We start from the raw sequence: 16,563 nt of genomic DNA, 5'->3' as shown, positions 1-16,563 counted from the left end.
TTTCCTTTCTTTCTTTCCATATTTCTTCATCCTTTATGTCTCCTTTTCTCATCCCATCCTTTCCTTCTGTCATACCTTCACCATTTATTCTCCTCTTTTTCTTTCTTCTGGTCTCCCTCTCTTCTCTCTTTTCTTAGACCTTTCTGGAGTCCCTGAGCTCCCTTGTCTCGTAGGTTCCTCTGGATCTCTGCTGCTGTGGACGTGGTCCAGACTCCAGCTGCTACAACTACTACTATCCATCTCCCCACTATCATCTCTCTCTCTCTTCATCTCCCTCTATCCCTCTCTCCAACACGGTCTCAGCAGATGTGTGTCTAACATGAGTCTGGTCCTGCTGGAGGTTTCTGCCTGTTAAAGGAAGTTTGTCCTTGCCACTGTAACTTGCTAAATGCTGCAAAGTGCTCTGCTCATGGTGGATTAAGATGAGATCAGACTGAGTCCTGTCTGGAAGATGGGACTAGATCTGATCCAGTCTTGATGTTGGGTCTTTGTTAATAATAGAACATAGAGTACAAACTAGACCTGCTCTGTTTGGAAAGAGTCTGAGGAGAACTTTTTTTTTTAATTATTATTATTATTATTATTATTATTATTATTATTATTATTGTTGTTATTGTTATTATTGTTATTGTTATTATTGTTGTTATTATTATTATGATAATAAGTAGGGCACGTGGAGCTGAGTGTTGTCTCCTTCTCTGTTTCGTTCCGACTTTCTTAAATTGGAACGATACAGAGAAGAACGTTACCCCTCCAAGGGACCGGGAGCTCCGTGTTCTACTTTCAGCCGGAATCTGCCATATAAGGCAAGGCCACTTGTAATTGGCTCGTTCTACTTTTTCAAAAGCCAATCGGAAGGCATCAAAATCTCGCAACGTTTGATTGGACGTCCTACTTTCATCCTCCTTCGCTGATTGGATCACGCTGTTAGGTCCCGCCTCCCTCTCCGGGCTCTGAGTGACACTCTGGACTTGGACGTCGAGGAGAGCTACCGAGGACGATTACAACTTCACGACGACACTTTTCATCTACCTGAGATATGACGTGAGTGCCTTTAAAATGCGTTATTAGTTGTCACATTAGCGTTATAACAAAGTAATGATACAAGTTTAATTCACAAGTTACCACTAAAACATAATATCATCTCTTTGGGATGACACAGCAGGAGCTCGGTATGCTAGCAAGTTAACCACGTGCTCAGTGATTCATCTATTTTACCTTTGTTGTTGTTTTTTTTAATGTCGCATTAATAATTACTAATAACAATAACACTTGTATTTAAATAATTAAAGTGATAATAATTCTTTAAAAAAGGCTAAAACTTATTGCGTCTTTAGTACTGCTAGCTTAACTTCGTCATCATTCACAGTCTCAGTAAAACTCAAACTAATGACAGTGATGATTATATTCTTGCTTGAATGTGTGTGTGGGTTCAAATCATGCTTTAAAGTCATTTTACGGCTATCTTGGGTTTTTTTCCAGTCACCGTGTCTGCTGTATGCGAGGACGGGGGGGGGGGTCATCCTGCCCTTCTTTCGCTGCGCGAGAGGCTCCACCTCACTAGAGTCCTTGCACCTCCACCAGCGCCACTTTGTTCCGGGTGAGTGTAAAATTCACACGTCAGAGTTCATGGTGGATGCATGTCTGATGTTTTTGTCCAGCTCACCGCCCCTTTCTCTCTCCCGTCACACAGGCACCAGCGCCCTCCACTTTCAGGTGTACCTGCTGGAGGGCCTGGTGAGGTGGAATGAGAACCGGGCCAGAGCGGCAGTGCAGGACGCCCAGCGGCTGCCCACCCGCTGCTATTACTCCCGCCTGGTCGAGGGTCTCAACCAGCTCGCCCAGCAGCTCATGGGTCTGAAGCTGGTTGAGAACTACACCCGGCAGAGGGACTACACAGGTGAGCTGGCGGGAACCGCGGACAGTTTCACTGTGTCTTGACGGGAAGCGCGTGCTAATCCTTTTCTCTCTGTGTTTTACTCTGTTTAGGGGAGCTCATTAGGGTAGAGTACCTCTACTCCCAGACGGGCACCCCTCTGCAGGACCGAGGCCGGGACCCAGATGCTCCAGACGGGGAGGAGAAGGAGGAGGAAGGGTTGAAGCAGGAGGATGACGAGGGCTTCCTGGAGGGGGAGGAGGAGGGGGACATGAGGTTTGCCGAGGATCTGAACACATTCCTCTGTCAACCGCAGAGATTGCCCTCCACCTCTGACACCACCTCTGACTCCACCTCTGCCCTCCACCTCTGACTCCACCTCTGCCCTCCAACTCTGCCTCCACCTCTGCTCTCCACCTCTGCTCTCCACCTCTGCCCTCTACCTCCGCCTTCACCTCTGCCCTCCACCTTTGCCCTCCACCTCTGCTCTCCACCTCTCCCCTCCAGCCCTGCTCTCCACCTCTGCCCTCCACCTCTGCCTCCACATCTGCTCTCCACCTTTGTCCTCTACCTCTGCCCTCCACCTCTGCTCTCGAACTCTGCCCTCCACCTCCGCCTTCACCTCTGCCTCCACATCTGCTCTCCACCTTTGCCCTCCACCTCCGCCCTCCACCTCTGCCCTCCACCTCTGCCTCCACCTCTACCCTCCACATCTGCCCTCCACATCTGCCTTCCACCTCTGCCATCCACCTGTGCCCTCCACCTCTGCCTCAACCTCTGCACCTACCAGGATGACCCTCTACAGGAGGAAGAAGAGGGAGGAGAGGGACAGAGGGGTGCTCCTCAGGGTTGCAGAGGACAGCCAGGAGGCCTGGCCTGATCACTGGCTGTGTGATATTTGTGGGGGTATCAGGCACCTCGATCATGGGCATCCTTTTTTAGGGGGCAGTTTTTCTGCACCCCTGGGTACAGTCCCGATGGACTGGGTGAAGGAGCAGCTGGCTGGGGAGGAATTCAACATTCCCAAAACGACGCGTTGGAGGTGGAAGCGTAAGTTCATGGCGGAGGAGGAGGAGGAGGAGGAGGAGAGTGAAGAGCAGGAGGGGGAAAAAGAGGAAGCTTCACAAGTTGAGGATTTGTGGGCTCTGTGGCCAGCCGGCACAGAAGGACTATGGCCACAACCAGCACCTTTTTGGGGGGCGTTAAAGAGTCCTTCTGTGCCCTCTACCATGGCACCAGCGTGGAGCTGTGGCTGGCCCAGAGGAGGGCAAAGAAATGACTTTGTTTGGGTTTTTTAGTTGTTTGTTATTGATGAATAAATTCTGTTATATATAAAATAATCCTCTCCGTCTGCTCCTTTGGTTCTTTTTAAAGTCTTGTTGCTCTCCTCGTCAGTGTTTGCCTACAGGGGGAGAAATCATGTCTCTATTTTCTGAACTTCACATGCTCAAACTAATCAAACTTAGTCAATGATAGGTATATGTGCAAATCTATCCAAGTCAAATGAGCCAACACATGATCAAATCATAAATCTATAAATGACTCTTTAAATGACTCTTTAAATCTATAAATGACTCTTTAAATCTATAAATGACTCTTTAAATCTATAAATGACTCTTTAAATGACTCTTTAAATCCATATATGACTATAAATGACTCTTTAAATCTTTAAATGACTCTTTAAATCTTTAAATGACTCTTTAAATCCATAATTGACTATAAATGACTATAAATCCAATCAGATGATTTGGATACAGAGAGACTTGGGGAGGGGGAGAGAGTGAGAGCAGCCGGTTCCCTCTCTCTCTGTGTGTGTGTGTGTGTGTGTGTTTACATTCGCTCAGTGTGTCGCGTGGCTCATTTGCATAAGGGGGAGGGGTCTGCTCCGGGTTAGATTGGAACGATACAGTTTCTCAAAGGGGATCGGATCGTTCAGTTCTGTGACCCAATGATTCAGTAAGATCCGGTCCTGGGTCGAGGAGAACAAAACGCTTCAGTAGATTTTCTTAAAATAGTCCCGAGGCTCGGCCTGTGCGAGCAGGGGCCGATCCGCGCGCGTTATCAACTCTTAAGAACGTGCCCCTCAGCAGGGTCTCGTTCTTCTCTGTATCGTTCCATTTTTCTTACTCTGAGTTTGGAGGGGCGCATGCGCGTTGTTGGGTCGACAGTCTTAACACTGATTGTAACTTAATTATATTTAACATAACAAAATGAAATGTGAAAAAGATCACACATATCAGTCTAAATGTGATTTAAAGAAAAGTTACAGGTGTTTTTTTATTGATGAGTAGGGGATCAAATATATTTCTACCCCTTTGTAAGCCTTTATTTTTTTTTCACCCCATTCAGAGGGCTTTCATTAGCATGGGGAAGAAACGACTACATTGCTAATAGAATAAAGTATAATAGTATAATAAGTCTATTATCAGAAGGTGTTGACAGCACATGTGCAGCTCTACAAACTGGTCTGGATGTGTAAAAAGAGTGAGCATATGAAGTTCAGAAAATGAAACCAGAAGAGTTTTCAGACTCTTCATTTCTCAAACTCCACAAGACTTCAGACGGAACCAAAGGAGCAGACGGAGAGGATTATTTTAGATGAATTAACACATTTTATTTACAAAAACCAGAACAGAACAAGCAACAACAACAACAACAACAACAACAACAACCAAACAACACCAGCAACTAAACTCACTTCTTGGCCCTCTGCTGGGCCAGCCACAGCTCCACAGAGATGCCGTGGTACATGGCACAGAAGAAGACCTTGGTGCCCCCGCTGACATGCTGGCTGTGCCCATAGTCTTTCTGGGCCGGCTGGCCACAGAGCCCACAAATCCTTAATTTGTATGGCTTCCTCTTCTTGCCGCCGGCCTCCCCCTCCTCCTGGTCGTCGCCGCTCTCCTCCACCATGACCTTCCGCTTCATCCTCCACAGCGTCGTTCTGGGGATCTGGTATTCTTCCCCCGCTATCTGCTCCTGGACCCACTCATGTACCGTCCTCCCGTTGGGCCCGTCCCGTTGGGCACAGAAAAACTGTCCCCTGAAGTAGCCGTGCCCGTCCTGCAGGTGTCTCCCACCACCGCAAATGTCACAGGTCAAAGGCCCAGCCAAGTCCTCCTGCATGTGCAACTCGGGCGAGAGGAGCACCTCCCTGTCCCTCTCCTCCCTCTTCTTCCTCCTCCAGAGGGTCATTCTGCTGGGGGCCTGTCCAGATGAGGAGGAGGAGACAGCGGTGGAGGCAGAGGTGGAAGCAGAGGTGGAGGCAGAGGTGGAGGCAGCGGTGGAGGCAGAGGTGGAGACAGCAGTGGAGGCAGAGGAGGAGGCAGAGGTGGAGTGAGAGGTGGCGGGCTTGGAACACTTGGCGGCGGTGGAAAAGGCGGCCTTTCCCCTGCTGGTGCTTCTGTCCCGAGGAGCAGGAACAGAGTCCTCATCAGAGTCCTCCGACAGGGAGTCAGAAGTCAAGTCTGTGAGAGAACACAATCATTTTAGTCCTCATGAGGGGACGGTCTTGGTCTGTCTGTGAAAGTGAAATATCAAATGTTTGCAGTCTGTTTCACACACCTGGCTGTTCCTGCTCCTTCTCCTCCTCCTCCTCCACGTTGTTCCTCTTGCGGAGGGCTTTCCTGTAATCCATGCTGCTCAGAGTGAGGGAAACACAAGCAGGGTCAGCTTCACTTTCAAACAGAGTGCAGAGTTCCTCACACAACACAGGACTCACCTGAAGGGTCTGAAAGTCTTCTTTCTGCTCCTGTCAGGTCACAGAGGATGAAAGTCAGACACTAGTCTGACCTCTGATCTTCAACTCTCACTGAGCTGTCCTGGAACCAACAGGCTTCCAGTTGCTACCCGGCAACCAACCAGAGTCCTTCATCTGGCTGAGGGGCGGGACTTTCTGCAGGACAGGAGGTCATGACCTGGGCACAGGTGTCTGAAATGAGGGGGTGGCTGGGGGGTCGTCTGTGAGTGGCCCCTCGGCTGGGGCCGTTGAGTCTGACTCCCAGGAGATGAAAACCCTCATCAAAGACTTGAAGGCTGTCAGAAGTCTGAGACTCTTACTTACTTCCAACACACACACACCAACACACACACACCAACACACACACACTAACACACACACACCAACACACAAACATACAAACACAGGCACACGCACATTTAGATGCACAAACACACAAAAAGTTGTGCATTTAACATTTATATTTAACCTTAATATTTAGATTTAACATTTATATTTAACATTTAATATGTATATTTATATTTACCATTTATATTTACCATTTAATGTATATTAATATGTACATTTATACTTAACATTTAATATGTTTATTTAAATTTTACATGTCTATTTAACATTTATATTTGACATTTATATTTATATTTAACATTTATATTTAGCATTTGGATTTAACATAGTAACTTAAATATATTTTTCATAACAAAATTAAATGTGAAGATCAGACATTTTCCTCTAAATGTGATAAAAAAAAGTGACTTTTAAAAATTCAAACTACATTTTTATGAAGTTTTTTGAGCTACATGTTGAGAATTGATGCTGTTTTTTTTCAGTTTGCACAACTCTACAAAGGGCGCCCCACACTAAAGCAGTAATGAGGTCATATCATTTCATCCTCATCCTCAGAAAAAGAAGGCAGAAGAAACACAAATGAAGAAGTGATTGGAGGAAAAGAAACTAAAGGAGGAGAGACTCAAACAGGGAGTAAGGAAGATGAGAACAGATCCTGATGCTGTCAGGTAAAACTTCAGACTTTGTTCCAACGACTCAGAAAACATCCACAGTCCTCCAAAGAATAAAACTTTTATTGTCTTATTTAAAAACAGGAAGTGACATCAACTCATGCGCTGCTCTTTACATCACAAATACTTTGAGTCAGGATCCTTTGTAGCAACTACATTTCCCACAATGCCCCTGGATAACACAGATCAGCTTTATGTTTAAGGTGTTTTAGTGGCACTAACTTTTTTACTCAGACTTTTAGAGCTCTGAGTTGTTTCTCACATCTGGACCCCGTATTTCACAGAGTGTCTCTTTGAAATCAAACCTTTGAGATCAGAAGGATAAAATCTGCTCCCTCAAAGATAGTTCTCCTTAGAGGGTCACAAACTTTCTGAGAGTCTGGATTCAAAGAAGTTCTTTAAGGTCCAAACTGAGTCTCTCTAAACTGACTGGAGCTTTTAAGTCCGCTCATTGAGTTCAGTCTCAGTTCAGGTTTCTGGTCTTTGTTTACATGACGCTGCAGATCTTGGACACTCCATCTGCGCCCCCCAAGCTCCTCTTGTCCCGGACCAGCACGGCCGGGTTCCCGAAGCTGCTGTACCATGTCGACTGGCTGCGGCTCAGGTAGGTGGAGGGAGGGGCCGCCTCCAGGTCCTGCTGCTGCTGCTGCCAGATCAACAGGGACGTGTCCCGGAACCGAAGCCGGCCATAGGCCTCCGACAGAGCCTTCTCTGCCAGGGGGGGCCGACTGGGACCAGGAGACCTCGGCGCCGCTGGTTTGTCCTCTACAGCGGCTGGATCAGAGTCCGACATGTTGGAGGGTTCAGGGATCCAACACAAAGCATGGTGACATGAGAAAGGTCAGGATATGGAATGACAAAGGGTCTGGACCGGCCCTGGTCCAGGTCCATCTGAGTCATGGTCGAACCCCTGTAGAGTTCAGGTGGTCATCTGATCCTGCTGAATCAAAACCAGGACAGAGGTTAGACTGGATCCAGTAAAAAGGGTTTCATGCATTTGCGTACACATAGTTAACAGCAAGTATCTCTGACCTCAGTCCACAAGGGTCTGGGATTAGAGCTGCACCCCTAGGAACAGTCAGTTCTTCATAGGACTGGTAGTATGAGTACCGTGTGTGCCGATAGAGAAATGAGCTACTCAGACCTGAACTGTCTCATGATCCAGACTGTAAACATGTTTATTCCTGCAGTAAAGATTGTCTCTTTGAATGGATGTGTATCATAGACTGTATATATAATGGACGGCGTCGCTCCGCCTTTTTCCATTGGACGGTTTTGAAGCCAAAATATCCAGAAAGCTGACATCTTGTACATTTTCTGCAGCCAGAGTCTGTGCAGTAGAGAATTTGTGTGTTTCTCTTTTAACTTTTTTTATTGAGTTTTCCAAAAATGTAATCATGATACATTTTTCTTGCAGCATACATTGCTGGTAAACACATACAAAAAACCCAAATCATAGAACAGCTGCTGCAGTATTTAAGGTTGCCATTCCCCTTCCATGCCCCACTCTATCCCACCCCATGCCACCACTTCCCACCCAAGCCCTCCCTGCAACCCCACATCCCAGATTTTACATAATGTGTAATGTGTGGAATTTGTGTGTTTCTACGGTAACAAGCTCCGCCCTACAGCGTACCGTCTCGAGGTCCTAGGGAGTTACTCTCTAGGGCAGCTGTCAATCAAAGTAAACAGGAAGCAAAACCCTGTTTTTTAACCTCTAATAACTAACTAAGGAAAAAGAGTCCTTGAACACAAAACAGTCAAATAATAAAGTTATTATTTGACTGTTTTGTGTTCAAGGACTCTTTTATATGTAGTTCTACATATCACCACAGCATACGGATGGGAGAAACATTCGTACCACATGTTTTGATTTTTTTAAGGTATGACCGCAGACCTATTCAAATGAATGGGGGAGACGGAGTTTTTGACCTATACTGCAGCCAGCCACCAGGGGGAGCAGTTTTTGTGGCGGCCTCACTTCGAGCCGAGCAAGAGGACGTCCATTTTGTATACAGTCTATGTGTGTATGTGGTTTCTGGTGTTTCTGCAGCCAGCCTCAAGTGGTCGTTCTATGAACTGCAGTTTATAACACTTCCACATTGGACTCATATTTTAGGAGCGGAGGTTGCCGCTTGGTGTCAACTACAGAAAATGTTTCCAGTGGACTTCATGGAGGGATTTTTCTTTTCTGTAAACAATTTAAATAATCTATATTAATGAATATTAATCATGAAAACTTCACTTTGTGTAAATGTGACAGAATTTCTCCCAGTAACTTTATTTTTATAAACCACACAGTGAGTGGAAAATGGGAAATATAATCTGCAGATCAATCTGCTTAAAAAAGAATCATTACTGAAAGGCTCATACAAAACAATACGAGTGGACCATAGACTGTAAATAAAAAGGGACATGCATACATTTTATTTACTCTATTAGATTTTGAAGTTTAAGAGGTTTCTTGTTATCTTGAGATATTAGAACTGATTTATTTATTTTTGTCAGTTAATTTAATTATGTTCTGAAGACTTGCTCCACACTTTCATCTCATTATTAAAAATATTTATTTCCTTTAAATGATAAACGAACGAGCCAACAGCTGTTAGCCACCTAGCAGCTAACTGCCAAACTGCTGACCCTCAATGTAAAGACCCTTCAGCTAATCCTGCTGCTAGCTCTGTTAGCTACTACGATAAACAACGTCACGGATAGTTACCTCAGTGATGACGTCAATGCGTTAACCAGCTTCAACGTCAGCGTGTAAAATGTGACGTTTGATACCTTATCCGCTGTTCACGCTGACCGCTATGCTGAGGTTAGCATTTGTTAGCATCGCCACCGAAGCTGCTGCTGCATCCAATGGCAACGGTGCGTCCGCTGAACGGTCCGGGTAGAAAACAGGACGTAGTGACAAAGGTTCCTGTCAGGTGTTTTTGATTAAATTCAGTTCTTAGACTTAAAAAAAAAAAACTTAAATCTGCTCACACCTGTTAAACTCTGTTTATTGATTTTCACAGAGAAGAACAGTCACATCCAAAAATTAAAGGTTGGTACATTTTCCTTTATTTTGGAACAAATAAACACACAGACCAAATACAAAACAACAAATAACCCCCCACCCCGACACACACTCCCTCCACATTAACTAAATAAAACTCTAAAAATGGAGACCATAAGACAAAAAGCAAGTATAATAAAAATAAACAGATGAAATCAATAAACATAGTAAGACACACCATGGTGATGCTCAGTCTAAAGACACACAGATAAAAAAGGGTCACAGATTTTTTTTTTAAAGATATGAGTTTTGACACTCAGGGTCAGCCTCATCTTTTCAAATTCAAGAAAATAAAGCACCCTCTTAATCCAGCTCGAATGGGTCGGTGGGACAGAGGACTTCCAATTCAACAATATTACTCAAACTTGTTTTATTGTGATTTGAGAAAGAAGGGATTACAGTTCAATATATAGGGTTATATTTAGTTTTTTTAAAGCGTTTTCTTCATTCTGTGAGTATCATAGTAGCTAAAGTTATCAACAACAATCTACACATGGTTTATTCCTGTATAAATCCCCCCTCAGCAGACTTCTTGTTCCTGTTTTAATCTCAGTAATGTCTCAGGAGTCACTGAGTCACACTTTCAAACGAAGAACAAAGAATAAAACTGAGTAAATGAACCAAACAGAATTAAAAGCACGTTTCTATTATTTTATATTTAGTGAGATGTCAAACATTTTTGCAGAGGGAGAGGCTGAGCAGGGGGAACCTGGACTGTGCTGTATTTAGCCTGGACTGGGTCCAGTCTGGTCCAGTTTAGCAGCCAGATGATATTCTATATGACTCTGAAGCAGCAGGCTCTTAGGACTGCTGTTAGCGGTGAAGGTCTGCAGAGTTTGAGTTAAACTGAGGCTAAACAGATGTGAAGGGATGTCATGCAGATGTTAAACTATCGAATGCACAAGCTACCTCACTCCACAAAGAGCACTTCACCTGCAGACGTTCTGAGTGAGTATATGAGGCCCTCAAAGATAAATAATGAATAACTGCTAATGCAGTCGGGTCCTCTGTTTGGGGCCCATAATTTAGTGCAACACCCCTGGTTGTGATAAACATCTGACACATGCAGCAGAGAGACACGTTGTTCAGGACGGCCCTCCTTTGATGCTCAGTTTGAGGTGAATGTCTCGTGATGAATTAGAATGTTCTCACACCGTGATTCCAAGTTTGGCCAAGTCCAGATCCGCCCTGCACAGGTGTGTGTGCAGATATAACAACACAACACTCTTAGTGCATTAACTAATGTAACATTATGTAAAATAAATAAGAGACATTATCATCTACGGGGCCCACATTCAATGACGACAACATTTTTATTTTTATGTTATTTAATAAAACCATGAGGGACTTGATCTGGACTCCCTGTCCCCCCTAGAGACTTGAGACTTGGGCTTGGACTTTTTGAAAGTGACTCGTGTCCACCTCTGTTGGAAGCTGGTTATTACGATTACTGTGACATGACCTGAACACACCATGACTGTGAGTGTTAGCTGCCCTTTGACTTGTGAAACTGGAGGAGTGTTCCTTTAATATGACAGCCTGCTCTGTTGGCCTGTATTGTACGGTGTGTGTGTTTGTGTGTGTGTGTGTGTGTGTGTGTGTGTGTGTGTGTGTGTGTGTGTGTGCAGTGTTTTTCCAGCCCCTCTCTCTCTCTCTCTGAACAGCTGACAGCAGAAGAAGAAGGCCAGCTGGTCTATTAATAGCAGAGTCCCTCAGAGTCTCAGACCTGATCCGTCACAGTCCTGCAGCCTGTTCTGAACACTGTTCCACCTCGAACACCTCTGGACCGTCCGCCGTCATGCCCGGCAGTCAGGCTCGGAGCCGGGCCAGAGACCGGAACAACGTCCTGAACCGGCCCGAGTTTCTGTCCCTGAACCAGCCCCCCCGCAGGGAGCAAGGGGCAGGGGAAGGGCGGGGGAGCGGGGGTCCGAAGAGAGCCTCGGCCAGACAGCACAGTCAGCAGGAGGACCCAGGAGTGAGGTAAGACCCAGAGGCTCGGCCCTCTGAAATCACAGCTCACTTTTAGAGTCCAGACACGTCCAGAGATCCTGGACTCAGGCTTTATTTAAGTCTTCACTCTGAGAGTCCTGCAGATACTTTCTGATCCATGTGCTGGTCTCAGTTCACTGAAGACTGAACATGCTGACATCTAGACTACATTTCCTTCATATCTAACTTTATATCCACTTTAGTCTGTTACTCATTTAACATACTAACATGTTTACTCATCATGTGGTCATCCTGCTTCTATTTTAAAGATCTGATCCATACAGAGGTGACATGTTTGACATACTCTGGGTTAAAAAGGACCTACAGGCACAACATTTCTCCAGAGGATGTCTTCTGAAGTCTGCAGCTTCAAAATGGGCGAAGAAGCACGACCTCTGAAAGTTTAAGTTGAATTTTAAGTGTCTCAGATCCATACTCAGTTAGACCTTTTAGTTAACCGCAGTTCAATCACTCTTTTCTCATCCAACAAACTCAACTGTCCGACACTCCTTTGTCATTCTACCTTGTTTACTTCCGATAAAACTTGATCGCTCCCTCGGGTGGGTCCACAGAGTCACAGGTTCTTGTATGTGTTTTAAGCAGACTCTCACGGTTATGGAAAGTCCAATGACTCTTGTGTTAGTGTTTGTTATGTTTCCTCTCACCGTCCTCTTCTCTGATGATCCTGTGCACACATCGCTGCAGGAACCTCATTGGTCCACAGAGCTGTCAATCAGTCACCTTTTTAAAATCAAAAACAAACTAAAACTAAACTTCTCTGCTAAAAGTGAACACTTTGACATAAACTGGCATGATAAGAAGTAACTATCATGTTTGAGAATTTTTTTTTTTATTGTGCATTTTAATTTTCTAGTTTGACTCATGTCCCATCTGTTAACATGGAGGAGGCGGGGCTTAAGACCTATACTGCAGCCAGTCACCAGGGGGAGCTCTAAAAGCTTTGGCGTCACTTTGTAGAGATGTTGTTCTATCTCTACAGACGATGGTTCAGATTCTTCGGTTTTATCTTTTCTATAAAGTCTATCGACATTTACTTTTGGTCTCTCTGTCCTCAGGGGGGGCTCCTCGAGGGACTCCTCAGAGGGGGGCTCAGGAGCTGAAGGGGCGGTGAAGGAAGACTGTATGCAGCTGAATCCATCCTTCAAAGGCATCGCCATCAACTCTCTGCTCGCCATCGACATCAGCATGTCAAAGCGTCTGGGTATATGTGCCGGGGTCCGCGGCCCAGGGGCCCCGCTGAGGTCCATGGTGTCACTGCTGGCCCTCAGCGGACACGCCCTCCCCTGGTTATTTGGGACTCTGATCTGTCTGTGGAGGAGCAACACGATGGCGGGACAGGAGGTCCTCGTCAACCTGCTGCTGGGTGAGAGACTCAGAATCACAAGGAGGGAGGGTAGAGGGGTTTCATTAGTACATAAAGAACCTCAGGGGTTAAATCTGTACCTGATCCTTTCTCACCTGCAGCTCTGGTCCTGGATCTGATGACGGTCGCTGGGATGCAGAAGCTGGTCAAACGCAGAGGACCATGGGACTTACCTCCAGGGTTCATGGACTACATCGCGATGGACATGTATTCTTTCCCGGCAGCCCACGCCAGTCGAGCCGTGATGGTGTCCAAGTTCCTCCTAAACCACCTGGTGCTGGCGGTGAGTTGGTTTATCGTTAGAGTTGAAACTATTGTCAGAGTTGAAACTATTGAAGCTCTGTGACAAAAAACTTCACCTTCACTTTCTAAGAGTCTGTTTTGTCCTCCAGGTTCCCCTCAGGATCTTGCTCTACCTGTGGGCCGTCCTGGTTGGTGTGTCCCGTGTGCTGCTGGGTAAACATCACCTGTCCGATGTTGGTTGTGGATTCGCTCTCGGCTTCCTGCACTTTAATCTGGTGGAGTCGGTTTGGTTGGACTCTGCTACCTGCCAGACCCTCATCTCCATTGGCACGCTGCGCTGGACTCCACTGCTCTGAACTGGTTCAGCTCGGTGTAAGACTGGTCTGTCTGGACTCTGTTGTCCACCAGATGCTCATGAGTAATGCCTCACATTGGACTTTTTTTTTTTTAACTAGTTTGGATTGTAGTTTTTTAAGAATTTGGACTCTTCTGCCTGGACTTTATACTCTAGGATGACCTATGCTGAATACTGGATTTTTAAGACCAGTTGGACTGGTTTGAACTGGTCCTGATTGATTCTTTTACCTGACAGATACTTACTGGTTATGGCTTAATTATCAAATGCTGCTAACAACTGCTTTCATGTTTATCCCAACCTGAATGGATGAATGTTTGCTGCTTTGAGGAACCTTTGTGTTGATTTTGGCACCACCGCGTCAAACAGTCAGCTGTATCACTCAGAGAAAATCAAGACTTCTGTTTCTGTAGCACAACGCAGAAGTTTCAGGCATTAAAAAGAACTACTTAGAAGTAATCATTCCTCTTTATGATGGTCTTGTTTACTTTTATAGATCATAAAAAACATCAGTTAACTTAAATTTCAGTTTCAAACATGTCAAAAACTCCTAACAGTAACTTGAGTTAGCTCTGCTTTAACAGTTAGCTGTTAGCTGACAGCTTTAAGAGTTAATCTGGAGCTGAGTTAGCTAACTGCTGTTACAGTAAACTAACAGTTACCTGAATGATGCAATGTTTGCCTTAATGCTGAAACTGTTAGCCCTACCTGTCAGTTATCTTACCCCTGTTACACTTGGCTAACAGTTAGCTGACTGTAGTAGCCATATTTTGAAACCTAAAGTTAGTCAAAATCAAAGTTAGCTAACAACTGTGGCATTCATTTGACTGCTTTACCTGTTAGCTAACAGTTACCATATAGATCTGATGCTTAGCTAACCATTGTGACCTATCGCTAACATCAAGAGCAGTGACAGTTAGCTAACTAACAGTTAGCTAACTAACAGTTAGCTAACTAACAGTTAGCTAACTAACAGTTAGCTAACTAACAGTTAGCTAACTAACAGTTAGCTAACTAACAGTTAGCTAACTAACAGTTAGCTAACTAACAGTTAGCTAACTAACAGTTAGCTAACTAACAGTTAGCTAACTAACAGTTAGCTAACTAACAGTTAGCTAACTAACAGTTAGCTAACTAACAGTTACCTGCCAGTTCTAACCCCTGTAACAGTTAGCTAACAGTTAGCTGACTGATAAAACAACAACAAAAAAGAAAATTCGGTTTCATTTAGCTAACAGTTATAACTTCGTTTTTATAACTTAGTTTACATTAAGCTAACTGTAAACTAAGTTATAAAAAACGAAGTTACAACAGTTAGCATTCTGTTATAATTAGTTTTTATTAACTTAGTTTACAGTTAGCTAACTCTTATAACTCATTTTTAATAAAGCTGTTATAACTTGGTTTTTAATAAAGCTGTTATAACTTGGTTTTTAATTAACTAGTTTACAGTTAGCTAACTGTTATAACTTGGTTTTTAATAACTTTGTTTACAGTTAGCTAACTGTTATAACTTCGTTTTTAATAAAGCTGTTATAACTTGGTTTTTAATTAACTAGTTCACAGTTAGCTAACTGTTATAACTTGGTTTTCAATAACTTTGGTTTCCGTTAGCTAACTGCTTTATCAGTTACAGTAAGCCTAAAGCTGTAACAGCTAGCTAACAGTTAGCATATAGCATATAGCTGTTTTGGGTCAAAGCAGGAATCCTAGCTTCTACCAGGCCCAGATAGCGGTTTACAGATTTGGTCTAAAGACAAAAACACAAGTGTGTGTTTTCTGTGTGCAGCTGTGGTTTGTGTCTCAGGGTTTTTAAGATTGATCTCAGTACAGCTGCAGAAATGTTGTATTAAAGTCTGGTTTCTGTTTTTGTGGAAACAAGTAAGAAAAGCCAGATAGAAGTGTGGAAGCTTTTTCATTCATCCAGATAGATCCAATAGTAGTCACCTTAACATAATGCTGACTTGAATCAATGACATTTCAAAACAACCTCAAAATGAATGTGGCTCTTTGGATTAGAGTTCTTGACAGTGTTCAGAAAATGTCAGAGCATTGCAAGCACATAATATCTTTGAAAGGGGCACCTTGAGTTAAGATTGGTTGAAATTAGACATCTGTGGTTTCTCTGAGCAGTGAAATCCAGAGTGTTTGTTCCAAAGAAGCTCATCTTTATAATCATCTCATTAATATCAAACTGCATTTTGTAAAGACACATTTTGTATGCAGCTGCTCGCGTTAGGACATTCAAATACTCTGTCTTCAGGTCTGAATCTCAGGAAATGTTTTGATGACAGAAGTTTTTAGTGGAGAAGATGGTGAAAAGAGACGTTTAACCTCTGGAACTGTTTGAACTGAATAAAGACTTTTTCCATGTGTCTGTACGGCTCCTCTCGGCTCTTTCTCCCACATCTGCAACCTAACAACACCTGAACTCACAACCTACTGTCAGGTGGCGCACTGACACACTGAGATCCTCCTATCTCCTATCTTTAACTCTTCCTGTCCCATTAAAGTTCCTAACCATAGACCTTTCTGGAGTCCCTGAGCTCCCTTGTTTCATAGGTTCCTCTGAGCTGCCGTAGACGTCCTCCTGCTGTAGACGTTCCAGACTCCAGCTGATACGGATGTCCTGGACTCCAGCCGCAGCAGCCTCTTCTACTCGTCTCATCACTATCACCGCTCCCTCTCTCTCTTATTCTCCTCTATCCCTCTTTCCAGACCCAACACAGTCTCAGCAGATGTGTGTCTAACATGAGTCTGGTCCTGCTTTAGGTTTCTGCCTGTTAAAGGAAGGTTTCCCTCGCCGCTGTAACTAGCTAAATGCTGCGATGTGCAATGCTCATGGTGGATTAAGGTGGGGTCAGACTAAGTCTTATCCTGTCTTGGTGTTGGGTCTC

The 16,563-nt window shown here is 44.4% G+C and overlaps 3 protein-coding genes and 1 long non-coding RNA gene across 7 annotated transcripts; 1 reads left to right on the top strand and 3 right to left on the bottom strand.

The window, feature by feature from the left end:
* Positions 1-4,465: 4,465 nt before the first annotated feature.
* LOC117818695 lies at positions 4,466-5,904 on the bottom strand. The gene is made up of 3 exons (XM_034691688.1): positions 5,598-5,904; positions 5,441-5,514; positions 4,466-5,343 (listed from the first exon to the last, which is right to left on the bottom strand). The coding sequence occupies exons 2-3, from the start codon at positions 5,511-5,513 to the stop codon at positions 4,571-4,573; spliced, it is 846 nt and encodes a 281-aa protein (XP_034547579.1). The 5' UTR covers position 5,514; positions 5,598-5,904; the 3' UTR covers positions 4,466-4,570.
* A 775-nt stretch (positions 5,905-6,679) lies between these two features.
* Positions 6,680-9,541, bottom strand: LOC117818700 (putative uncharacterized protein BRD3OS). Of its 2 annotated transcripts, none has more exons than XM_034691693.1 (2): positions 9,354-9,541; positions 6,680-7,574 (listed from the first exon to the last, which is right to left on the bottom strand). In XM_034691693.1, exon 2 carries the CDS (start codon positions 7,425-7,427, stop codon positions 7,122-7,124), a length of 306 nt encoding a protein of 101 aa, XP_034547584.1. In that variant the 5' UTR covers positions 7,428-7,574; positions 9,354-9,541; the 3' UTR covers positions 6,680-7,121. The 2 variants fall into 2 exon arrangements, with proteins under 2 accessions (XP_034547584.1, XP_034547585.1); XM_034691694.1 differs by having other exon boundaries at positions 6,680-7,571.
* Positions 9,162-14,125, top strand: LOC117818703 (inactive phospholipid phosphatase 7-like). The gene is made up of 6 exons (XM_034691698.1): positions 9,162-9,564; positions 9,655-9,683; positions 11,360-11,675; positions 12,761-13,068; positions 13,170-13,351; positions 13,461-14,125. The coding sequence occupies exons 1-6, from the start codon at positions 9,497-9,499 to the stop codon at positions 13,665-13,667; spliced, it is 1,110 nt and encodes a 369-aa protein (XP_034547589.1). The 5' UTR covers positions 9,162-9,496; the 3' UTR covers positions 13,668-14,125.
* LOC117818705 lies at positions 9,614-14,939 on the bottom strand. Of its 3 annotated transcripts, XR_004632387.1 has the most exons (4): positions 14,812-14,939; positions 13,428-14,601; positions 13,164-13,345; positions 9,614-13,061 (listed from the first exon to the last, which is right to left on the bottom strand). It is a non-coding gene; the product is annotated as an uncharacterized LOC117818705 (long non-coding RNA). The 3 variants fall into 3 exon arrangements; XR_004632385.1 differs by having other exon boundaries at positions 9,614-13,345; XR_004632386.1 differs by having other exon boundaries at positions 9,614-13,339.
* Positions 14,940-16,563: the final 1,624 nt, after the last annotated feature.

The sequence above is a fragment of the Notolabrus celidotus genome, chromosome 9, assembly GCF_009762535.1.
Source record: "Notolabrus celidotus isolate fNotCel1 chromosome 9, fNotCel1.pri, whole genome shotgun sequence".
NCBI lineage: Eukaryota > Metazoa > Chordata > Actinopteri > Labriformes > Labridae > Notolabrus > Notolabrus celidotus.
This window is presented reverse-complemented; position numbering and strand designations above follow the sequence as displayed.